Below are 26,276 nucleotides of genomic sequence, written 5' to 3' on the forward strand. Positions count from 1 at the left end.
AGATTTCTATGGAAGACGATCTACGTAATATAAGCTTAATAATGAATGGATTAAATAGTTGTTGTTTTTTTACTTAACAAAGTAAAATATATAATTGTTGATATTGTGAAGATTTCTGTAACGAGATGATTTTTTTTAAACATTCATGAAGAAGTCTTGGGAGTCAGCACTTTGCAGCAGTTCAGTAAGTTTTCTGCTACAGGGAAAGTCTACAGGACAGATGAGTTTACACTTTCTGGATTCTCTGTAACATGACAAGACAGGGGGGGGGGGGGGGGAGCCAAGAGGCAGATGAGGGAATGACTGTTTATAGCTGCTATAATGTAAAGGATAACAGGAAACAACTTGCTGTTCATTAGAAAATTAAAAAAAGTGTAAACACTGGCAAAATGCTGTGGCAAAAGAGGAATAAAACACTTATAATCCACTTCAGGGTAGTAACAGTAACTCCACTTTGTGGATTACTTTCTTCCCCGTCACATTTTATTCTTTATTTAATAAGCGATGTTACCAGAAGCAGAATGAAGGCCTACAGCTACACACGATCTAGTTAACATTAAAATATGTTTTCTGGTAAAATAAGAAAACCTCTAATTCATTTCCATGTACACTATAACAAGCACATGCCACACACAAAAAAAAAATCATTAAAAAAATCACATTCCTGTCAGCTGTGCTTTATGTGCACCAACATAAGGAAGGAGCGGTATAATAAAATACTAGGAACATGTGCAGTGCGTGCATGTGTGAGTGACAGACTGATAGAGAATGACAGAGCTCGGCTGCTGCAGCTCGGTGAGTATTAGAGCCATGAAAGGGGGGAAAACAGCACAGATTCACCCTGCCAAAGCTATTTATGCGAGGATTACATTTCCTCAGCGAATGAGACGAGAACGCGGCGGCGCATGTGCTTATTTAATTAGCAGGGCCGAGGCTGCTAGGGGGTGTGTTGTGGAAGGTGGGGGGTGGCTGGAATACTGATGGGGAATGGGCGCTGGGCTCGCCGCTCTGCCCGGACGCTCTCATTACCGTGGCAATTAGCACTTAGATTGGAGCGCTAAACCCTCTCATTTGGGAGGTAATTGGGGATCCTGGTGCTACCTGAGACCACCGTGACCGTCTGCTGCTTTCTGCAAATCACATGTTTGTGAGTGTGTCTGTGTGTGTGTGTGTGTGTGTGTGTGTACTCTCTGATATGTGTGTGTGTGTATGCCACAATCATCCAAGACTAAGTTGAATTCATTCAATTATTTACAAGAGACACACTTTTTCTAAAGGCCTACAATCATATGATACTGATACTGTCCATCATTTTACCGACAACAAAATCATCAGGGTACTGCACTTGTCTAAACGCTGGGTGAACCTGTTATTTTTCAGATGTGTAATGTGTGTAAAAGTGTGTTACCTGAGTGATCTGTTGGGGCTCAAACTCCTCCTTCACCATGGCTGTAAAGATCTCCTCTCTTCCATCACAGGCAGCTATGAGCTCAGGAAGCCCTTCGATTGGGCCTTGATAACGTCGGGTTCCACCCTTCCCACCTTTGGTGCTCCATTTCCTGTTGTAAACAGCGAGGAGAAAAAGGCAGTCATGTAACCATTTACATGTCCATTTCGATGGCTGAGCTGAGCTCTTCCTGCTGTCTCAGCATGGCAGGACATCCAGCCATTCCTGATCCTCTTCTTACCATTTTTATTGTCTTTCTACCAAATTACACTTCACGACGGGATGCAACCACACTGAAATGAATTATATGGGTAAAAGAAAATCCGGTGCCTAGCACAGCTTTGTGTGTGTGAGACAGAGAAAAGGTGTACCGGGGCAGTGTTTGAGGCCGTCCGGAGGACAGTGCGGGCAGATAAGCAATGCTAATGGTGTTTGCAGAGTTTGAACAGAGGTGCTAGATGGATTAGGCATGACACCATGTGACTGAGCTATAATCAAAGCACCACAGGTGAGAGGTATCCCTCTCAGGACACTGCTGACAGGAAGTGAACATGCTCTCTTCTCTCAGACATGAGCAGGATGCGCACACACACACTGTGAGTAATGTGAAATTCCCACATTCAAGTAGAATTTATATGGCCAGAGAGGAATATACAGACAGACTGGGTCAGGTGGCTTTTGTTCATTTCCAGTTTATGAAAGAAGCTATAATTTTTTACAAGGTGCAATTACAGTAAGTATAAATCAGCAGGGAGTATTAAAAATGCATTAATCATACTAATACATTATTTTCTGAAGGAAAACACTGTATATCATATACTATGATGCATTCAAAATAACTGGTTAAAAATGTATACTGACATGAAAACAATGATGACAATGCCCAAATCTCAGCTGGATACTGCAGATTTGTACATAAGAACTGCTGCTGTAATCATAAAGACTGTTCTGTCCTCATCCCAGGTCTCCTATTCACAATTTGCTCAATAATCACACCATAAATTCACTGAACATCCTTTCAACACACTTAAGTACCGCTTTACTTTATAGTATACAGTTGTAGAAGAGTAATGATTAATAATCCTACTATTCAGTGCCACTCAGAAGAGGATGGGTTCCCTTTTGAGTCTGGTTCTTCTCAAGGTTTCTTTCTGACGTCATCTCAGGGAGTTTTCCTCGACACCAGAGCCTCTGGCTCGGTCATTAGAGATCTAAATCTACATCTGGATTTCTGTAAAGCTGTTCTGTGACAATGTCTGTTGTTAAAATGGAACTGAAATCGTATTGAATTGATCATTTAATAAGGGAGGATAACACTACCTAGGATATGAGTTCTGTAATGTGTGTAAAAGTGTGTTACCTGAGTGATATATCTATCTATCTATCTATCTATATCTATATATAGGATGTGACTTGTTTAATTTTGTAACTTGTCCGTATTTACTGTTGACTTTTAGTCCTTGTCAATGTCTACTACATGCTGCACTGTAGTTTCCTGAAGGAACTGGTGTGCTAAAAATAAAAATAATAAAGCTGATGTGGAATTTGACTTTGAGGATGCATATTTGTCGTTTGTATTTCTCTAATCATGCTGGATTCAGGGCACTGAGTTTGACTCTAGGTGAACAGGAGCCATAGTCTACACACCTGAAGAGGTACAGGTTCTGCTGGTCTATATGAGGCAGGGTGAGCAGAGAGGAGTCGTGAAGCCACCTAGCCTGAACGATCATCTGGACCAGATTACAGATGCCCAGAGCAGACACCAGCCAGCCCTCATTCGCCACCACGTCCAACATGGCCTGCAGAAACAAGACAAGAAACTGTCACACAACAGACTGAGAGGTAACACAGCTGTTTTCTTGTGCAATTAAGATAGCTGTAAGGTAACTATAAGATAGCTTGAAATATTCATTTACTTAAATATTGAAATTGTGTGAAATATTTTTAATTCATACCATTAAAAAAATGTAGAAACTCTTGATGCAATTGATTATCTACAACTCAGACCAAGTCTCTCGCCTGTCTGCTGCTCTTGTCTCAACATAAGGTTAAAGTTTGCTGAGCTCAGCTGCGCTAACAAACTTAATTAATCAAAAAGTCATTTCCTCAGTAACTATGACTAAAAAGCACCTTGAGTGCAGCGGCAAGCCTAGCGAGTTAATCAAAATGCTAATGCAGTACAAATTAAAGTTGTGATTAGCATTTCACAGTAGCTGCTTGAGCAAACTGAAGACAGCAACGGGGCTGATGTCACCACAGCCCCTGCGAAGGAGGGATGGAGAAAGGCTGAGGGAGGAGTGAAATCGAGAAAATAAATGGCGAGGAGAGACGATCACACAAGCGCTATGTCTCATTTAACCTGTCTACTAAAATTGCTCTCCACTGCCGCTGGAGAAAACAGATAGAAATCTGTAGCCCTTCCAGTGCTCGGAGCACAAGCGCAGCTATAAAGTACCTCATTAGCACAGAGATGACAGGATTATTTATCTAACCATCAGAGATCTTCTCAAAGCCAGCCCTAATCTAAGACCGTTGTGTGTATGTGTGCTTGGGTGTGGGAGGAAAAATAAAGAAAAACCAAGTCCCCTTAGGCTGAAGTCGTGCAAAGCTAGAACAAAAGCCCTTCATCAATGAGAAGCAAAGAAGAGCCAGGTTGAGGTTTACAAAAGACCATAAAGATTGGACCGTAGAGGACTGGAGTAAGGTCAACTTCTCTGATGAGTCCAATTTTCAGCTTTGCCCAACACCTGGTCGTCTAATGGTTAGACAGAAACCTGGAGAAGCCTACAAGCCACAGTGTCTCGCACCTGCTGTGACATTTGGTGGAGGATCAGTGATGAACCGAGGGTGCTTCAGCAAGGCTGGAATCGGGCAGATTTGTCTTTGTGAAGGACGCATGAATCAGGCCACGTACAAGGTTGTCCTGGAAGAAAGCTTGCTTCCTTCTGCTCTGACAATGTTCCCCAACTCTGAGGATTGGTTTTTCCAGCAGGTGTGGATAGACGACCACCAAGACCCTGTCATGGCCAGCCCGATCTTCAGACCTGAACCCCTTTGAAAACCTCTGGAATGTGATCAAGAGGAAGGTGGATGGTCACAAGCCATCAAACACAGCCGAGCTGCTTGAACTTTTGGGCCACGAGTGCCATAAAGTCACCCAACATCAATGTTAAAGACTGGTGGAGAGCATGCCAAGACGCATGAAAGCTTGATTGAAAATCAGGGTTATTCCACCAAATATTGATTTCTGAACTCTTCTGAAGTTAAAACATTAGTATTGTGTTGTTTAAAAATGAATATGAACTTATTTTCTTTGCATTATTCGAGGTCTGACAACACTGCATCTTTTTTGATATTTTGACTGGTTGTCATTTTCTGCAAATAAATGCTCTAAATGACAGTATTTTTATTTGGAATTTGGGAGCTTATAGAATAAAACAAAAATGTTCATTTTACCCAAACACATACCTATAAATAGTAAAATCAGAGATAATTTTGCAGTGGTCTCTTAATTTTGTTCAGAGCTGTGTGTATGCGTATCTGTATATATATATATATATATATATATATATATATAAAATTTCTTAACATGTAAATATTTGTATTAACGTAAAAACTTTCAACAACCGAGACATAAACTAAACAAGTTTCTCAGACATTTGATGAACAGAAATGGAATAATGAGTCCCTGAACAAAGGCAGCGGTCAATATTAAAACAGAATGCAATGATTTGCAAATCTCATAAGCCCATATGTTATTCACAACAGAACATTTAAAACATATCAAATGTTTGAATCAAAGAAATTTACTATTTTAAGAAAAAATAAGGTATTTTGTTCTTATGGTAATTTGATGGCCGTAAAACATTTAAAAAAAAGTTGGGGGGGGGGGGGGGGTGCAATAAAAGGCAGAAAAAGTAAGTGTTACTAAAAAGAAACCTGGAGGAACATTTTGCAACTAATTAGGTTAATTGGCAACAGGTCAGTAACATGATTGGGTATAAAAAGAGTATCTTAGAGAGGCAGAGTCTCTCAGAAGTAAAGATGGGATGGAATCTGGATGGAAGCATATGCTGCTCTAAAACCTCTATATACCTTTCAGCATTGTGCAAACACACACATACACACACATATACATATATATATATATATATATATATATATATATATACATATATATATATATATATATATATATATATATATATATATATACACACACACACACACACACACACACACATTAATATGCATATTTTAGTTATTCTTTAATAAGTTGAGATAGTGAATATGTGAAAGGATAATGGAAATACTTTGCAGTTTATACTGGGAGGCACTCTCTATGCAGCTTCTCTATGCACCAATATCACTCTGATGAATCAAGATAATCCCAACAAATGGAGTGGGTTTGAATTAAGACTTTGAATTAAGACTTGCTGATATGAAATTGGCTGGCCAGCCTAGTGGACTCTGCTGATTAATCCTTAGACAACACTCTGTAGTTAGCTCAGCTGTTTGCTAGGAAAGGCTAGCTTTGGATACATGCTGAGAAGACAGGCAGCTGCTGGCAGAGCAGCTACAACCTGGCACAGCAGGAATCTGAAAAAGTAACCACATGGACAAGCATGGCCAATCGGCTGTAGAGAATCAAGCACATCCACAGGCATGGACAATGGTTTACAGATCCGCAGACAGATCCATTCCCAAAGTTGGGCTGCCAGCGTGAACAATCAGCACAGTGCACATCCTTGGAGCAGGCATAGCCAATCGCAAACAGATCCACAGGCGTGCCATCAGGCATGAACAATCAACGACAGGTTATCTAGCCAGCTTCGGAAGCTTTTATGATGCAGCCAGAAACCTGACAGCCATGTGGCAATAAATCATCTCCACACCTCCGCCATTTTGCCCCTGGCTCACTGTAGCGTTCAAAAAGGTTGTTTCTTGTGTGTGTGTGATGTTCCGAGATTTTATTGGGGGTTTTGCATGATGGAAAACAAAAGTAAATCTTAAATAGCATAAAAGTAAAAAATTCTAATGATTATAGAATGACACCGGACTAAATTTAGTGTGAAGATACTTTTACACAGAACGAACAGAGAAAGATCTCAAATGTAAAATCACTTTATGTCACTCTCTATTTGGCGGCACACACTGACATTTGCTTTAGCGGGAGAAAGCAATGAGCTGCACTGTTGTTTTAATGCGTTTGATCTGAGAAGGGATGTTAAATGCTGTGCTGTCTCCAAGGTGCTGTAAGTGTCTGCGCTCGCACTGTCTTTATAGGCCTCCGGACCCAGGCATACTAACGACGTCAAGAACCAGTCACATGAAAAACTGCCAGTTTAACAACAAACCTGAACACACACGGTAAATGCAAAGGAGAGAGAAAAATATTACTTATCTTCCTAAATAAAATCACACATAGTTCTTTTTCAAAGTCTTTAACGTTGCATGATTCTTTAATTGTCCTAAGACTTAACAGGAATTTCCCAGTGAAGGGAAGAATGATTTGAGAGGAATATGAACATAAAATTTTGAAACATATGTTTTATGGATTGTACTGTAACTATATAGCTGACTTTGGAGTGATTGTTGAGTGCAGTTCACACAATGCTGTGTAACTGGGCAAAGCCTGAAGTCTGCATACACTGAGCCTTAGGTCAGGTCTCAGTTGTCACATTGGAAGGGATGAATTTCTTTTTTTTTTTTTTCTTCCAAAGGAACATCCGCAAGGTCTTCACTGACACATGGAAATGTGCTCAGCTATACCATACACAGGCCTTAGCATCAATTTTATGATGTATGAAGACAAGCAAATCGCTTTGATGGCAATGAAAGCCCCCCAGATGATGGAAAGGGAGGCCGTAGTAAAATGTATAGGGTTTGGATGGCCTCCACTCTAACGCAGCGTACGCCAAAAGAACATGAAGCCCCAGCAACAATGGAAAGCAGATCTGATGCACATACATCATGAAGATCAACATCAACACACACACACACAGATGTGCACTAACCTGACAGATGCGGATGGTGTTGTCCAGGACGGTCTTTGTGTCTGTGCCATAATCACTGCAGGGCAGCTGGGCTCGGCTGAAGTGGGCCTGCAACAGCAGGTTGGCCTTGGTGTGGGCGCTGTCGTACGAGTGTGGATTGACCTGCAGAGGAAGCCGCTGGGCTAGCTCGCTGTTCAACTGATCTTCGTTATGGCGCACTGGCAGTTCAGCATATTCCTCTGCATCCTGAACACAATGCAGAGAGAGGTCTGAGGTCATGTCCTCACTCCTCTGTTATTGAAACTATAATGCATGAACTCTCTAAAGTAATGAATTAGGAAGGCTGGTTAGAGCAAACGCTGTATATTGGACATATCTTAAAAATGGCTAAGATTCTGCTCAGTAGCTAGATGTGAATTCTAGCATTTTGGATATTGCCCTTGGTTGAAAGATAGATGACTGTGTTGTTAGGAACAGCTGGATTAAATCTCTCTGGTTTTAACATATAAGCACTTGGCAATGCTTTTATATCTAATCTGAAAGGCAAGTCTTTTCTGGCAGTTCCTAGTTAGATGACCTTTGGGTTAAAATGCTGGGCAGGGAGATCTTTTTGGGGGGAAAACAAACAACCCAGTAATTTTCAAAACCAGAGGAATAAAGTAATAGGGAAAAAACTACTTGGTTAAAACAATGTTTCAGATGAATACATGTAAAGAAAGACAAGGAGAAAAAGACATCCTTTTAACATTGCACATAAAAGTACAGTACAGTGAAATTCTTTTCTTCAAGAAAAGAGAGGATTAACGGCTTTGCTGAAGGGTCCAACTGTAGTAAATTGCCAGTGCTTGGGCTTGAACTCACAACCTTCTGATCAGTAACCCAGAGCCTTAAACACTGAGCATCCACAGACCCCACTGCCACCGAAAATGAAACCAGTTACCCTAACCACAAATGTTGGACATGTTTGCTGACTAAAGTTTGCTTCTTTAGTTTTTCATTGGAGCCATGAGCTAAATTTAGCTCCCAAATAGGACATGCTTATAACTAGCAGTTTAGTGTTCATTATCACACCTCAAAATACACTGCCCAAGTAATACCATTTTTACATAAACAGCATCCTAAAATGAAATATATACAGTTTTATGTTTGTCTGGAGTGATACAAAACTGTCAAGAAAAAAATTATACTAGCATTATGATGTCCTGTTATGTGATCCATTTTGATACTTAATTTAGGCTCACAGCTCTAATGCAAAACTAAATAACAAATCACAGCCTTATACTGTTAAGGTTCTATCTGCCATTCAATCTTAATCCAGATAGAATACTTAGAAGGTCATGAAACATATCTCAACGGATTACATTTTTTTCTGGATGTACCATCCCTTGCTTTTTCTGCAATCCTTTGCACAAAGTGGTAAAAAATAAACACAAAAATCCTAGCTGATCTTGATGTCAGGTCTAAGCTCAGCATGGGTACAATGTGCCTGTTGACTGCTGTGACGCATATATGCAAAGGCACGAGTTCTTGAGTAAGGCCATTCTTATCCACAATTTTAACATACACTTGTAAGGGGAGGCAGTGAGCTTATTAGTCACAGCTCTGTGCTTCCCCTAACCTCTATCAATCAGTGTTACAGCACTGCGCTTAAACGCCTCTGCGCCAGGAAAGTGAGAAATACCGGAAAAACGGAGAACAAAAGAGCATATCGGTACATGATTTATTATTTCTGAGGGCATTGAGTCAGCATACAAGTCTACAGGGGATAAAAGAAGACAGCTGATCTGTAAACAGAAGTACAGACGCCAAGCTCTCAAACAATATTCTCCGTCTCAGCTGACATTTACATACTCAGAGCGCGACTACGGCACTTTAGAGAGGCCGAGTGAGTGCTTTTGATTCTTCACCAAAGTGCAGATTCTTCTGACATCCTGAACAGAACGGGTGCTCATGTGACTAGTCTTTTGGAAACAACATTTCGAGGGCTTTAACAGCATCACTCAACTCTACAAGCGTTCAATGATATTTAGAGGAGTGAAACATAGGATTTAATAGCAGGAGGTGAGAAAGTGGGAGGGAGGAACAAGGAGAACAAAATAGAGAATGGGGAGAAGAAAGCAATCGACTGGGTGCCTCATTATGACCACGCCACAGTAATTAGAGGCCATTGAGGGGATGGGGGGTCTTTGTGTCCCTGACAGGGGGAGTGATTTGAGGGTATTGAACCACAAGCTGGGGTGGAGTAGGGGGCTGGCATGGGTCCAGCCTGCCTCATGTCATGCTTTTGTTAGCCAACCTGTGGGGACACTGAGACATGTTAAAGGATAATAAAGTAGTGTGCACGTTAATAGGAAGATCGAGGCCTCTGTGTGTAACCCAGCCCACAATTAGCACTGCAACATGTGCACTCCTGCCATCACTGGAAAAAAAGCACACCATAACTGCCAAAAACAGTGTCTTACTGCTCATGACACTGCAACGGCTACTGTACCAGCTCGTTAACACCAACCACACACACTGTGCTGAATGCTGCTAATCAGTTCCATTACTTCAGAAGTTCTGAATGCCTCAGTGTGTAAAATGGTTGTGAAAAAAAAAATCACATAGCTAAAAATTCACATGTATTCACACACAAAAATTCAGAGTAGATACAAAATAGTTTGGTGCATTCTATTAAGAAATGACTGATTCAAAAATATACATGTAATGTCCTAAGATCAACATATCAGTTTACTGACATTCAACTATAATAGAAAATTCTGTATCTTTTCAATTTGCATTCTACTAGAGGTCATTACTCCAGTTACGCTCCTTTTTCACCCAATGAACGTACTAATGGGTGAGAGAACCGCCTCCTATTAGTGGTTGAATTTGTGCAATAAAAACTACAATGTGATGCTAAAAAATGTAGCCACAGTCATCAAAAATAGGACAGTATAATCAGAACACTCTATTCCGTAACAGCTTGTAAAAGGGTGCGGAAAATAAATGAAAAAATAAAGTGCCCAGTGTGAAGTTCTGGTTGTCTATAGTAACCGATCTGTTTGTCTCTATCTGTCCATCAATAAATGGTATAGACTGAGACATTCCAGGACAGAAAAAAAAAAAACACAGACAGAGACAGACAGTAGGATTACTATAGAACAGCAGAATTTCACAAAATGCCCTGAATAATCCGCTACAAATATACCTAGTCTATACCAAGCTTAAGAATAAATAAATAAATAAATAAAGCACACTCAAAAACTTAATTAAATCCACATTAGCCAAATAATGCAAAAAGCTGCATGTAATAAGATATAGAGTTACAAAAATATAAAATGTGGTAGACCAGGGCTTCTCAAAGTCAGGGCTGGGGATGTGTGAGGCATATAGGCAGGTGCTCTGTGATGTCTTCATTTGCTACAGTGGTGAAAAGCTCCAATAAATATCCAGAATATTATTTTACACATTTGAATAATGAGCCTAACATATGAATAGTTCATGATAAAAACTGTATTGTTTATTTAAATATATTTTGAAGTTAAAGAACCACTGGGTCAGACCATTGTGCATAAAGAAACCCCCCCAAAATAACAAAAGCATCACCACATGAACTTTTAGCATAACAGATGACAAACACTTCCATACACAAACTCTTACATTAGTCAACCGGTCACAAAATAAAAAAAAACATCCTAAAACACAGTTTAAGGCACTACATTTAACATCTGTCTTCAAGTTTTAACTGCTATTTTATGAGTAACTGCACTCCATTTATTCTGCTCATCTTTTATGCGCTGTGCTTTGTGCAGATGCTGTAAAAATCTAACCTTATCGGACCAATCATTTATAATGAATTATGTAAGAGGCTATTGTGGCTTGACTAACACAGAGGAAAAACAGAAACAAGTCTTCAATATTCAGCAAATATATCTGTATACATGTCTATAAAACTAAAGCAACATAATGGTGTAATTTGTAAAAGGCTTCAGCAGCTTGCCTGCCTGCTGTCTGTGGCCACTTGCAACAGTGTGTGTGTGTGTGTGTGTGTGTGTGTGTGTGTGTGTGTGTGAGAAGAAGTAAAACAGATGTGATGTCACTGGTCACCACTGAAGTGTAAAAAAGCTTTATGTCCCAATTAAGTGAGCTATCAATTGAGAGGAGGCGTTCGAAGCTGGCGAGTCCCGAGAGAACAGAGGATGCAAAACCAGACCTCTAATAGAGAGAAAGTAAAGAGGTGCTAATTGTCCCACTACCAAGGAGAGCTGCAATCGTGTCTCTGTGTGTGTTGGCTGTGCTCTCAGTCCTCAACGAGGCCGGTGTGTCGGGACGTTCTTAGCTATAAGCAGGATACTGGGTGGTGATCACAGGTGCAGTGATAATGTCTAACTAGAGTAGAGTAATTTGTTGTGTGTGTGTGTATGGTGTTGTACACACAGCACTGCGCAACAATCTTTAGCACCTATTAATACTTTTTGTTTTGTCTTAATTGTTTATATCTTGTTTCTGCATTAGCGTGTCAGTGGTAAATTCAGATGCACAAATTGTCCATTTCCAAACAAAAATATTACAAAGAATTTTTGCATATCATTTGGAATCGAGGACTTTTCAGGTAGGAACCTGATCAGGGAAATACCTAATTCTAGTGTATTTATTTATTATTATTATTATTATTTTACAATTTACTGCTATTTACAGTAATTTATTTGATCAATAGAAACGTTTATTTATATTTTTCACAACACAAGAACATACAAAATACAGTGCCCTCCACTAATATTGGCACCCTTGGTAAATATGAGCAAAGAAGGCTGTGAAAAATTGTTTTAATTGTTTAACCTTTTGCTCTTTTGTTAAGAAAATTCACAAAAATTGCTCTCATGTATATCAAACAATTTGAAAACACAACAGGTTTGTAAAGAAAATATCTTTCTTAAATATAGGTCTGCAACAATTATTGATACCTCTATCAATTCATATCAGAAAAATATATTTGAAGTATATTGCCATTGATATTTTACTTTTTCTTTGGTACACCTGGGTGACTAGGAACAGGAAATTGTTCAACCATGACTTCCTGTTTCACAGGGGTGTATATATATATATATATATATATATATATATATATATATATATATATATATATATATATATATATGAGGTAACACCTAGGGCAAATTCCCTTGTCATTCATAACAATGGGTAAGCTCAAAGGAATATAGCTCTGATGTCTCAATGCACTGTGACTAGGATGGTTCGAGTGACCAAAAAATCTCCAAGGAACACAGCTGGAGAATTGCAGAAGTTAGAAGTCACCTACATCACCACAAGCTGTTTGAAGCGTTTGAAGAAAAAGCCTCTACTCTCATCCAAAAACAAACTCAAGGGTGTTCAGTTTGCCAGACACTACTGGACGTTTAAATGGGATTGGGTTCTATGGTCAGATAAAACCAAAATAGAGATTTTTGGCAATAATGGTTGGATCTTCCAGCAGGACAGTGATCCAAAACCTACATCAAAATCAACACAACCCCCCCCCACAGAATCAAGGTCCTGTCCTGGCCATCCCAGTCCCCTGACTTGAAACCCATAGAAAACCTGTGCGGTGAACTGAAGAGGAGAGTCCACCAGCGTGAAACTCGAAATATGAAAGATCTTGAGAGATTCTGTATGGAGGACTGGTCTCATATCCTTTGCCATGTATTCTCCAACTTCATCAGGCGTTCTAGGAGAAGACTCAGAGCTGTTATCTTGACAAAGTGAGGTAGCACAAAGTATTGACTAAAAGGGTGCCAATAATTGTTGCACACCTATATTTAACAAAGATTTTTTGGGGGGATAAACCTGTTTTGTGTTAGCAATTGTTTGATATCCATGAGAACAGAGTATTTTTGTGATTTTTTAAAACATAAGATCAAAAGTTTAAACAATAAAGACAAATTTTCACAGCCTTCTTTGCTCATATTTACCAAGGGTGCCAATATTAGTGGAGGGCACTGTACAATACTGCACAAAACCATGGTCACATCACAGCCTTCTTTGCACAATTCAGATTCGCAAGAATCAGACAGGATCTGATTCACATGCAAGTGACTCATATCTGTTTTTAATTTGAATGTACCTGTGTCCTGAAACTGTCCCTGCATGAGCACATCGATTTCTTCTCAAGTGTTTACTACACTACTCTTTTTCACTAGGTTATTTCTAATTTTGCTTGAATTTGTTTTTTTCCTTTCACTATATAGTCACCACTGTTGCTGTCCACCATTGGTGTTTTGCTGCACTGCTAACAATGGATGCTGATGAAAACAGTGATATGCGCATGCTCACTGGGTGAAAGTCATAAGAATTCTGATCAGACCAACTCATGTCACATGCCCCAAAATTGGATATGTATCTGATCTAGGACCACATATGAAAGTGGCTCAGGGCTGATTTGACAAGATCAGATTTTTGTGTCCACATAGACCTGAACAAATCTGATCTGTGACACATGGATATTTGTGCCACTTTAACCTGGTAATGTGAATGTAACCTTAAGCTGTGTTCACATTGGGACAATTTTCGCAGCATGAAAAATGGTCCGTTTAAAAGCCCCAATGGCTGTCAGTGGGTGTGTTCACACCCAGGCATAAAACGCATGGCGTCAAGGCGTCAAATACTTTTAACGTCGATGGGTTAGTGTTTTTTTTTTTATGATGCGCCACGTTAAAAACTGCACGACCAATGAGATTTGCGCTTTTCTTCACGCGCCCAGAGCCGCTGAAGTTACATAAAAGTACGACTTGATGGGGCTCAAGTATAAAACCGTCTTACCGACAAAGAAGAAGCCAAAGAAGATGCAAGCACACACCATTTTAGTGAGAGTGCATAAGTGACATACCCGAAATAAAATGCTCACTGCTAATAAATCCTTCTGTCTACACACAAACATGGTATTCTTTGAAAGCACCAGATTCAAAAATTACACAATAAATACTATATAAGTGTATTTATTATGTTGTGGCAATTTTTTTGACAACATTGAAATGCAAGCATATATTCTAAATAATCCATTTAATTTTCTGTGCTGTTTTCTACAATAAATAGCATGGTTTGTTTCTTTGTCTCTTCACTCTTCACGTTAACATTTATGGGCACAAGAATAGTTGTCTTATACCCCAAGCGCAAATAATCTGGGTCTTCCCATAAGTATGTGAATGCTATTGCTGTGACTTTGATATAATTCCCATCATTACTTATTTAAAAATAGTATATTGTTTAAAATTAGAGCTTTAGAGATTTGGCTTTAAAGAAGTATTTGTTGCAGTGATCAAATCACCAAAGACCTTACATTTCACAAAAGTTCATACATGCTTTAGCAAAAAGTGTGTGAATGGCATAAAGATGTAAATACTGGCTCTCTTCTTTTTCTCAGTGATGAGCGGATGTTAGAAACAGAAAGTTGTGCAGCGCCACCTTGTGTACCGGGGAATTTCTACTGTCAAGGAGTGAATTTGCACTTTCATTCAGCGCATCGACGGAGTTTATCGCGTGGGTGTGACGCGACCTAACGTTCTGTGAAAAATGTCCCGGTGTGAACAGACCCTTAGGCATGTGTAAAGAAAATCTGTGAAGCAAAGATCATTTTGAAAGTTCCTAAAACTTTTGCACAGTAATGCACGTTCTTTGTATTTGTGTATTGGGAAATAACGGAGCCTTTTTAAAAAACGGATCCACATTTTCACCAGTTTAGGAGCCAAACAATTACCTAATAAGGAATGGAAGTTTAACAACGCACTACATAAAAATAATGACGACTGTGGAGGATTGTGTAATTTTGGCTTTGACCACATCTTTTCTCATCCTACCTCAATTCTTTTAGCTTCTACACACAGTACAGAGACACGGTCATAATCAATCATAATTTTTTTTTAAATATAGCTCTCATGCACAATTTGTTGGAATTTCTGGTAAAATAGCTATTTGTTCCCGAGACCTTTCAAGTAACACTGCAATATTAGCTTGGCTATTTTTTTTAAACAGTATTCACATAAATACTTTAAATTACTGTGCTCTTGCCAGTGACGTTACTGACCATTTCCAACCTGAAGAGATTTGATGATCTGGACAAACATATTTAGCTGAGTAAGAACTGACGCTTTTGCAGTAGAGAAACAATAAACGGTTCCAGATTACGCACCGGGACCTTATTTGTGGAGAAGTGCTAACAGAGTTAGATATATGAACCCCAGAATGATGCGTAGGTATCACTTTCTCCATATTCTGTGTGTGTGTGTGTGTGTGTGTACTCACCGTGAGGATGGACAGCAGCTCCTGGATAGGAAGCTCTGGCTTCAGTCGCTCCTTAAACATGCGAACAGTCTGGTGTTTCAGGTAATAATATGAGGCGATGCGGCCATACGTAAGAGGTTCTATGGTGCGCTCATCCTGCACATGAACACAGATTTATTTACCAAATCCAAACATCAATTATGATTAATCTACAGGGTTAACCTGAGGACTGCCAGGTTCCCTGCTCTTCCTTTATGTATCCCAAGCTACTCCAGGTCTGTTGCAATTTTTATTTACAATATACACACTAAACAAAAGATGGAGCAGTCTGATATAGCTCTGCTGGACATTGATTCCCAGACGACTAAAGAAATACGTTCACAAATATTGATTTGTCCACTGATATTTGTCTGACCAAGTCTGTCACTTTTACTTTAAATATAATGTAAAATGTATTTACTTTATGCTTTTTGCTTAGTTATTTTCACTGTCAGGTCATTTTTTTTTGTGCAGGATTGCTTGGTCTACTCGGACATTCATCATCTTTCTTGTAAAATTAACCAAAATGTTAAGACACAAATTATAGCACTTCAGGTGAAACACTGGATGAAAACACTAAAAAGAATTATGAAATTTACTTCAAATCACTAATAAGTGAAAAGTTTAAATGGACAAAAAAAAAAAAAAAAAAACTACAAAAAAAAAAACCTACTGGTACATCCTAAGTTGCTAATGATGAGAGAAATGTAGTAGATCACGTACTACGTAAATGAGATCATGTTAGCTGGTCTCTAATGGCTTTTATGCCTTATTAGCGAATCTGGGTAATATATTGCATTAATTATTACCTTAATATACTAGGCACACCTACCTCTTGTATTTCCATACAGTAAGAACATTCCAGATCTCTGAGGGTTCTTTCCACCAGATTGGACAGGTACTTGTTTATAGTCTTGTGGGTGATGTCATCTAAATTGTAGTAGCTAAGCATGAAAAAAAGGATGTACAGTCAGTTATAGAATTATTGGCACCCTTGGTAAAGATGATACCTAGAATAAATTTCAATTACAGGCTGAACTAACTTCAGTGAAAGGTTAGATTTCGCTCATATTTCCAGTATGAGATTAAGCGAATCTAAAAAAGAATTTTCACCAAGGGTGCCAATAATTCAGGAGCTAACTGTAATATAATTCTGGCAGGCAGAAGACATAAATTTAAATGAATAATAATTTAAAAAATAAGCGATATTAGTAAATGAACTTTTTTTTTTTTTGCAATAATTTCAAATACTAAAGACCATCCAGGATTATTTTAAGCCCAATATCACACATGTGAAAAACAATTTAAGTACATGTTCATCAAAACCCCTCTCTCAAGACCTGTACTGTTTTACTCATTTCTTCTTATAGTCTTTTTGGCCGTTGTGCATTCCAGAGAGATGCTCTACCATGCTTCCTGCAGGACTTCCTCTTCAAATACACTCTTTCCCAGCTTTGACTTAGGTATTGTCGAAACTCAAACACTATTTGGAAAATTTCACAACAAGGCCAAGAGTCCACAAACTTTGATGGATGGTATATATGCTACATATACACACACAATATCTGCTTTGACAGTGTAGTGATTTCTGGGTCAATAAACATCACTGCAATGTCATTTTATTACAACATGTGCTCAGTTACACATCACTTCGACATTTTCTCCCTACAGTAAAATAACTACCAGCTTACAGGATGCAGGCTGGCAGACACTGTGGAGCTAAAATCACTTCCATGTTTTGCTTAGTATGTGAAAGCTAACACATGAGCCAGCAGAACCGCGTACGACAATGCTCTTAATTTTACAACAAACATCTAGGAAAGTGTGTATGTATGTGTGTGTGTGTGTGTGTGTGTGTGTGTGTGTGTGTGTGTGTGTACGTACGAGTCTGTGAGTAAGACACAGAGAGCAAATTAAAGAAACATGTACTTGGCAAACACTGATTTTTTTTCCTCCCCTCCAGCATGCAACACTGTAAAATTAGTTAAGCGTGTACGTATGCTAATACTTCTACTATGCAACAGGAACAAACCATTTTACTTATTACTTATAACTGCAGTACAGTCATCAATCAGACTATGACAATTTTGAGGGTATTTTTTCTAGATTGTACTGCTTTTTATGGGCAAATATGATGTTTGTGTGCATGTTGTCACACAAATAGTACACAGATTTCTGTGATCAAGTTATTGTGTACTATGCAAATAAAGGTTTCTAATTTGATTTAAAAGCACGTACGTTTTTAATTACTACACACATGAGTAACCTTATATTTAGCAATGCCATAGGTAGCATTACACTAAACAAGAATACTCATTCACGCCTCACACCTCCAGGGTCGGGGGTTCGATTCCCACCGTGGCCCTGTGTGTGCGGAGTTTCCATGTTCTCCCCGTGCTGCGGGGGTTTCCTCCCCCAGTCCAAAGACATGCATGGTGACTGGCATGTCCAAAGTGTCCGTAGTGTATGCATGGGTGTGTGAATGTGTATGTGATTGTGCCCTGCGATGGACTGGAACCCTGTCCAGGGTGTACCCTGCCTTGTGCCCAGTGCTCCCTGGGATAGGCTCCAGGTTTCCCCGTGACCCTGAAGAGGATAAGCGGTATAGAAGATGGATGGAATATAGTCTAATAAAGAAAAATAACAGGAAACTGAACCAATTCCTGGATGAACAATAACCATCCTAAAATGTTTGGCTTTACTTTCAGCACAGCTTGGGCTATTTAGCCAACCAGCATCATAAAATGTCATGCCTGACAAGATGTTTTTCCTCAAAAAAAAAAAAAAGTCAGACTGCATTGCACTCCAGACCTTTCTCCAAAGACCGAAAGCAACCAGCAGAATATTTAACACACACACACACACATATGTATATATATATATATATATATATATATATATATATATATATATATATATATATGTTTGTGTATACATATACGTGTATATATATATACATATACATATATATACATATATATGGATGTATATACGTATACATATATACATACATATATATATATATATATATATATATATATATATATATACATATATATATGTATGTATATATGTATATATACATACATATATACACACATATATACACATGTATAAGTGTATAGAATACCTAACACACATATGTGTGTGTGTGTGTGTGTGTATATATATATATATATATATATATATATATATTCATTCCTAGTCTTAAACAATGTTGGATATTAAAGTGACAGATAATAATAATTTCTCTTCATGTCCACAGGCCCGGTACAAGGGATGTGCAGCGAGGGAATGAGTAATACGCAGCATTCAGCGTGTGGCTTGCTGTGAACATGTCTTGATGTGATTAAGCTATTGCCATTATCATTATGGACATGTGGCCCCTGATGGTGGTGAGGCGCTAAGCGGCACTCTTTATGAGACCCCCGGGGGGCCCACGCCTCTCTCGCCTAGAGAGAGAGCATGCAGCTCTGTCTACGCCACTGAATCATTGCTGATGAGCGATGGCTGGTGTCAAGGTGACCGATTCAAACTGCAGCTTTAAAAGCGTACCGGACAAAGAGAAAGATGGGGCTGGGGAACATGACTTCCTGCTCTCACTCACAAATAATGTCTTCCCACTCACACACTCACATTTTCATGCATACACACATACACACAGTCCTCTCATAAACAAAAATATCAGCACAGAGGTTTAAAACAAAATATTTGCAGTGTCTTGGCATGCATTCATGAACAAGACATATTGAACATATATTTTTCAAATTCTACTTAAAAAATGTACACATAAAATATACACAAAAACCTCATTTTGCATTCGATCCTAATAATAATCCAGGATCTAACTAATACGACAATTTAATCTGGAAACAGTTATTGGCACCCTTCATGGAAAAAGGCAGAACCAAATACATAAAATGAACAACACATGGAATAAGTGATATTAAGTAGTGCCATTTTTCTACAAAACCTTGTGTCACGCGACCATTACAGGGTGATTTGGATGCTTGTTTGGGGTCATTATCTCGTTGAAAGTTCCACGTAACAAGGCGTAACATCCTGGCAGAGGCAGCCAGGTTTTGGGCAACAATATCCTGGTACTTAGAGGAATATTTTAAAGTTATACATCTTCCTCTGGTAAAACTAGCCATCAAAAAAGGCCCATATTTTACAGTGTGTATACAGACTCTCCATCACTTCCATCACAACTCTCATGCTGCACACATCTCTTCCATTTTGTACTCAAAGTCAGTATTAAAAATGAACAGTAACCATTAGAAGACAGGTGAGAAACAAGTGCAAGAAATGTACTATAGGTACTAAAGTTATCTAAAGTTAACAGATTATGTCAGCACATAAAGCACGCAATTGCTTCAAGTTAAATAAAACAGCTTAGGCGGAACATAGCTGCTCATGTTATGCTACAGCATGAGCTCGGTCAGTGCTCACTACACCACTAAGGGCACAGTTCTTCCTAAATCAGGGTATCTGCAGGTATCAGCACTTCAACTTTAATACTTTTTAATACCATAATCAAGACATTTCCAAAAAATGTAAGACCTGTACGTCACTTCGATCATGCTACACGATACATCAGCTATAATGGATTGGGTTCATGCATATACATCCATTTCTGGGTTTAAGTAAACTATACCAGGGTAAACTTTTGTAGAGGTAGATGGGAGATCGGAGCAAATATCCCTTTTGCATTACCATTCGCTCCAACAGTGAAAGAAAAAAAAAAAATCCAGTACTTCCTTCCCATGACTTTCCAAGAAAGGAAAAAATATAGAGCTGGATTACGGCAGTCAGAAGAGAAAAAGATGTTGAATTTACCATCTCTCCCTCAGCAGCTGCATTAGAAACCCCCTCGCAGCAGTGTTTACCAGCGTTTTTGTCATTTAATGCCAAGGTAATGTAACAAGTAGTGTCATAAATATTAGGGGTGGGTACAAAAATATCGATTCTCCAATTTTAATCGAACTTCAATTTAACGAATCTGATATCGATTCAGGAAATCCCTGAATCTATTCTTAATGTTGAAGTCTTTCATGTTTTGAAATGTGAAAACGGTTTTATTTCTTAAACATGTTTCAAGTTGTTAATGAATTTCACTGTTGCACATTTACAATGTTTTTATTATTATTTTTTTTTACAGTAATGTGCAGTTTGTGCTTACCTTGTGTTCACTGTATGCACATATTTATGATTTCTTGTTATGATGTTTGTTACTCAAAGTAAAAGTAAAAAGTAATTAAACATAATTCTGTGCGCCCTATTGTTAAAGTAAAAGTGTATTTCAGTAATATAGCTAAGTAGGAGGGTTTCACTTACCAGCATTAATATTAAAATATGGATTCCATGTCTGCAAAACTAACATTTGAAATGAAATATTGATAACTAATCAAAATTGAATCGAAATCGAATCGAAACCATGTAAATAAGATATACATACATTTTTGTACAGAAGAAAATGTATATTAAAAAATCCTTTGCTATTTTGTAATATTCTTTTTGCACTGAATAATACTTAATAATAATAAAAATAATAAATTTTTATTTGGGGTACAAATAGTAATACAACAATAGTAATATATTTACTTAATCCACTTTTGTGTTAGACCTTGTGGCTTTTATTTTGGAGGAAAACTGCAGGAAGATTTTTTTTTTAAATTTCACTTCTCATTAGCAATCAGGTGAAGTGCTGTAAACCTCTGCCCACAGAAATGTTAGAGATTACTCTGAAGTAAAACCAAAGTGAATCTGGTGTGTGTTGTGTGTAAATGCAGGTTAAAGCGACTGAATCTCACAGACAGACAGATGAAGATGGTATGCAGCGGCATTTCCTGTGAACCGAGCCACTCTAAAACACTGATGAGCCGCACACACACTCCGAGCATAACACAGTCACATGGGTTTACCATCTTAAACAGCAACGAGCCAAAATAACATCTACATCTGCTTTACGGTGTCGCTTTGGCTGCGTTTTTAAGACCTCTGAAATGTGAATTCAAGACATTTTAATGTTAAGCAAGGCCTTATTTTTATGTTAAGGAATTTAAGACATTTTAAGACTTTTTAAGGACCCGCGGACACCCTGGTAAATGTTTAATGCGGGCTGACAGGCGTGCAAATGCCAGCAGTGTGGAATGTTCTGGAATCGTCATCGACAATTCACAGCAGATGTCTATGTCGTCCTATATGACCTCTGCAGCCAGGGGTTTGTGTGTGTGCATGAGTGATGTTTTAGATCATGGTTCGTGATGTCAGAGTGAACTATGGGGTGGACTCGGGTGCAGTGCAGTGGCAGGAAGTTGCCAGGGCAACACAATCAGTAATATGTCAGTGTGAAGATGTTCCCTTGTCTCTGGTGCCATTTGAACCACACAGCAAAAACAGGATAACATGCTACTACCAATAAGCTATTCATTGCTCAATAAGTCGATACCCATTACACTGCTTTTACTGTAGAGCTGTGATTCAGTTACAGATTAAATGCTTGGTGTAATGACTGTATACAGTATATAAGTGGACAACATGGCACCATTTACTCCCATTGTGTGGTTCTGAAGCCTTGGGAGTTGCCATCTTGTGAAAATTACAGCCAGAATCTTTCCAGCAGATATGGCCAGTCAGACAGTGGATCCGCCTCTCGCGCACTCATATTGGTTATAAACGCTACTTGTTCGTGTCGGGAGCACACGTGATATTAAATGAAGTATAACTTAAAATTTAAGAATTTAGCAAACAGCAGTCAATATTTACACTCAACATAACAGATTTTTGTGGAAAAAACACTGCTCTTCATGATTTTCAACTTCCTCTGACACCTGTGGTAAATTACCCATCTGAATAGAGAAGTGCTCCATTATACTCTGCTCATTTAACTGGTGGAGTACGTTTAAAAAGGACTGACTGGTTAACCTACTTACCAAGCTACTTTGAGTGTTCGCTAAGGTCATACAGTCAATAAATTGTAATGAAATTTAGCTAGTGTTGGCTGACTTTTTGTTTACTCATGTTGGTTTGCTAGTTATAATATCAGTACAATGAACTACAGCTTAGACACCAAAATGAGCAACATACAATAAAAACATAAGAACTGCAAAAAACAAGACATGGCTTTAAGCGCATGTTGTTAAGTGTGCGCGCATTCATGAGACTCAACTGTCACATTCATATGTGTCAATCTCCTCATCAACCACACCCTTTTGTTTATCATCAAATAACTCCTTAAACCCATATTTATCATAAGGAAAAATGCTTGGGGTGATATCAGGGTTTACTGAGCTTATAAAAAAAATGACAGAACCCTATTTCCAAAAATAATTTGTGGAGAATGTAACTTAAAAGTGTTTGGGTCCTTTCCCATTGAGTAAAATGGAAATGGGCGGGGTTAAAATGTACTGCAGCCAGCCACTAGAGTGCCTCAGAGACAGTTTGGCTTCACTTCTGTATCCCTGATATATGCTCATGGAGTACTTTATTAGGAACACCTGTACACCTACTCATTTATGCAATTAGCTAATCAGCCAATTGTGTGGCAGCAGTGCAATGCATAAAACCATGCAGATACGGGCCAGCAACTTCAGGCAATGTTCACATCAACCATCAGAACGGGGAAAAAATGTGATCTCAGTTATTTTCATAACTGTATTTCTATAAGTCTGATCTGGGATTTTCGCACATAATAGTCTCTAGAGCTTACTCAGAATGGTGCAATAAGAGCAATAATATAAAAAAAAAACATACAGTGAGTGGCAGTTCTGTGGATGGAAATGCCTTGTTGATGAGAGGGGTCAGTGGAGAATGGCCAGGCTGGTTCAAGCTGACAGAAAAGCTACAGTAACTCAGATAACCACTCTGTATAATTGGGGTGAGCAGAAAAGCATCTCAGAATGCACAACATGTTGAAAATTGCAGCAGATGGACTAAAACAGCAGAAGACCATGTCCGGTTCCACTTCTGTCAGCCAAGAACAGAAAGCTGAGGCTGCAGTGGGCACATAATCACCAAAACTGAACAGTTGAAGACTGGAAAAACGTAGCCTGGTCTGATGAATCTCAATTTCTTCTGAGGTACACAGATGGTAGGGTCAGAATTTGGCACCAACAGCATGAATCCATGGACCCAACATGCCATGTGTCAGCAGTCCAGGCTGGTGGAGGTGATGTAACGGTGTGAGGAATGTTTTCTTGGCACACTTTGGGCCTGTTAGTACCAATCAATCATTGCTTGAATTCGAGTACTGTTTCTGACCATGTGCATCCCTTCATGGCCACAATTTACCCATCTTCTAACGGATACCAGCATGATAATGCACCATTTCACAAATCAAAAATCCTCTCAAACTGGTTTGATGAACATGACAATTTTCATGACAAAAAGTTCAGTGTTCTTCAGTGGTGTTCCCAATCACCAGCTCTTAATCCAATAGATCACTTTTGGGATGTGGTAGAACAAGAGATTCGCAGCATGAAAGTGCACCTGAAAAATCTGCAGGGATTTCGTGATGCAATCAAGATGTTTCCAACATTTTGTGGAATCCATCCCGTGAACAACTGAAACCGGATTGAGAGCAAAGGAGGTCCTAACAAGTATTATTACAGTTTTCCTTATAAAGTGCTCGGCGAGTGTATATATAGTATCAAGTTATTGGCTTAGTGTCATTATTAGCAGTCTCCATATGCAGGAACAAGAATTCAGGCTGAACACAGTTTCAAATGTTATTTGATGTGTTCATCACCTACACTATTACAAGGACAAGCAGTTGTGTAGTTTACACGGTTTTGTATTATCTGGGTCTAACCAGGATATAACAGCAAACATAACGTTAGAACTCTAGCATTTGGCAGAGAAATGGAGTAAACCAGTACATACCTGGGATTCATGACGAGTCGGCGGAAGAAGTATGTCCAGGTGATGTAATCCATGGCATCCTGCTTGGAAGCAATAGTTCCTGCAGTTATCTCCGCATTCAAGTGATCAGCCAAAACGCCAAGCAAGCTGCAACAGGATGGCATAGGTCAACATTAAATGACAATGATTATAAGAAAAAAACACTGTGCTCCTCACACTCACCTCGACTCGACAGGGAAGGGTTCATAGAGGAACTTTTTGTAGAAATCTTTCTTGATGTCATGCACAAGTATGACCGCTTTGCCCTGGTCATCGTATTGAGGTCTACCTGCCCTCCCCATCATCTGTAGAACATCTGCCGAAGCAATGACACACAGGAGGTCCAGTACATCTGTGTGTAAGCAGTAACACGAGCATAAACATCCCAGCGCAGTTGTTACCTGTAATTGGGTAATCCACGTAACGGTGTGTTTTTCCATCAAAGTATTCTGTGCCTTTCACAATCACTAAATGGGCTGGAAAATTCACACCCCAGGCCAGAGTACTAGTGGCGATTAAGACCTTAAAGAGAGAGTTAAAAGATTAAGAAGTGCTTTGATACAACACAACAGTACTCTCAATTCTATGCTGAATAGAACATGTGAAACAACAGTTGTCAAAGTTATTATAGACATTTGTTCTTTTAAAATGGTGCTTTTTAAAGGTAAAGATTTTCACATTGGCACATGACCGGTAAAACCAACAGTGGTGCCTTGTGGAAGTACCTGAATCTTGCAGTTGACAAACAGCTCTTCCGCAGTCTTCCTGTCTCTCTCGTGTAGACCAGCGTGATGCAAACCAATGCCAAAGGCAAGAGTCAACTTGAGGTTCGAATCCCTCACTGTGGCAATTATATCTGTCATCTAAACCAAAGAAAAGCTGATGATCTCATAATCAGAAAACAGCATTCATATGACTACACCTGAGTCTCATACATTGTAGTAAAGCTTAACAGCACTGCAGTCCATATGGAAAAAAGTCATAAGGGAATAAAGAGAAGATATGAGAGGGGGAAAAAAAACAGCAAACTGTGGTCTAGAGAGCAGACTGTGAAATATTTGTGTTATATCAAATGATATGTAGGTCTGATTGACTGGGATCTGGCATCTCTCCATAATACAACACTAATCTGTGACTGTCAGAAAACACTGGTCTCAGATCATCACCTTCCGAAGATAAATAAATCTTCAAAACCCAGAGCTTCTCAATTTTTTTTCCTAATTTTAATGATCACGTTTACTCCTAGCCTTGTTTTTCTGACAAAAACATACTAATTTAGCAGTGAAGAAAAAGTTAATAAAAATACCCATTTGTCAAATTTCTTTTGTGGATCCTGTTCTCAGGGCCTTTAAAACGCTCCGATTCCCAGTAAACGTGTTAATTCTGTCCCCATGTAATGGTACAATGAGTTAACCTCTGTGATTATGTTACTGAGCCTCTACCTGCAGATCTCATGAATAATACATAAAACCTTGCAGTTTGATGTGGTACTTGTGTTACGAGGTAGAGATGAGATTACAAAGGGACAAAAGCGGTTTCCATAAATTGTATTATATACATTAATATAAAACTATATATAAATAGCTGTATTTGATCATAAAAGCTGAGTATCTGATGAGATAGAAAAGAAGATGTGG

The 26,276-nt window shown here is 38.8% G+C and overlaps 1 protein-coding gene across 1 annotated transcript in view; it reads right to left on the reverse strand.

Moving 5' to 3' along the window:
• ascc3 (activating signal cointegrator 1 complex subunit 3) overlaps positions 1–26,276 on the reverse strand; it is a 176,134-nt gene that overhangs the window by 2,376 nt on the left and 147,482 nt on the right. Inside the window, exons 31-39 of the mRNA XM_053631683.1 lie at positions 25,365–25,502; positions 25,041–25,161; positions 24,823–24,955; positions 24,622–24,747; positions 16,571–16,682; positions 15,721–15,855; positions 7,465–7,689; positions 3,095–3,246; positions 1,409–1,559 (exon numbers count right to left, since the gene is read on the reverse strand). Coding sequence (XP_053487658.1) covers positions 1,409–1,559; positions 3,095–3,246; positions 7,465–7,689; positions 15,721–15,855; positions 16,571–16,682; positions 24,622–24,747; positions 24,823–24,955; positions 25,041–25,161; positions 25,365–25,502 — 1,293 coding nt within the window. The remainder of the gene's footprint in view (positions 1–1,408; positions 1,560–3,094; positions 3,247–7,464; positions 7,690–15,720; positions 15,856–16,570; positions 16,683–24,621; positions 24,748–24,822; positions 24,956–25,040; positions 25,162–25,364; positions 25,503–26,276) is intronic.

The sequence above is a fragment of the Ictalurus furcatus genome, chromosome 1 (genome assembly GCF_023375685.1).
Source record: "Ictalurus furcatus strain D&B chromosome 1, Billie_1.0, whole genome shotgun sequence".
Lineage (NCBI taxonomy): Eukaryota > Metazoa > Chordata > Actinopteri > Siluriformes > Ictaluridae > Ictalurus > Ictalurus furcatus.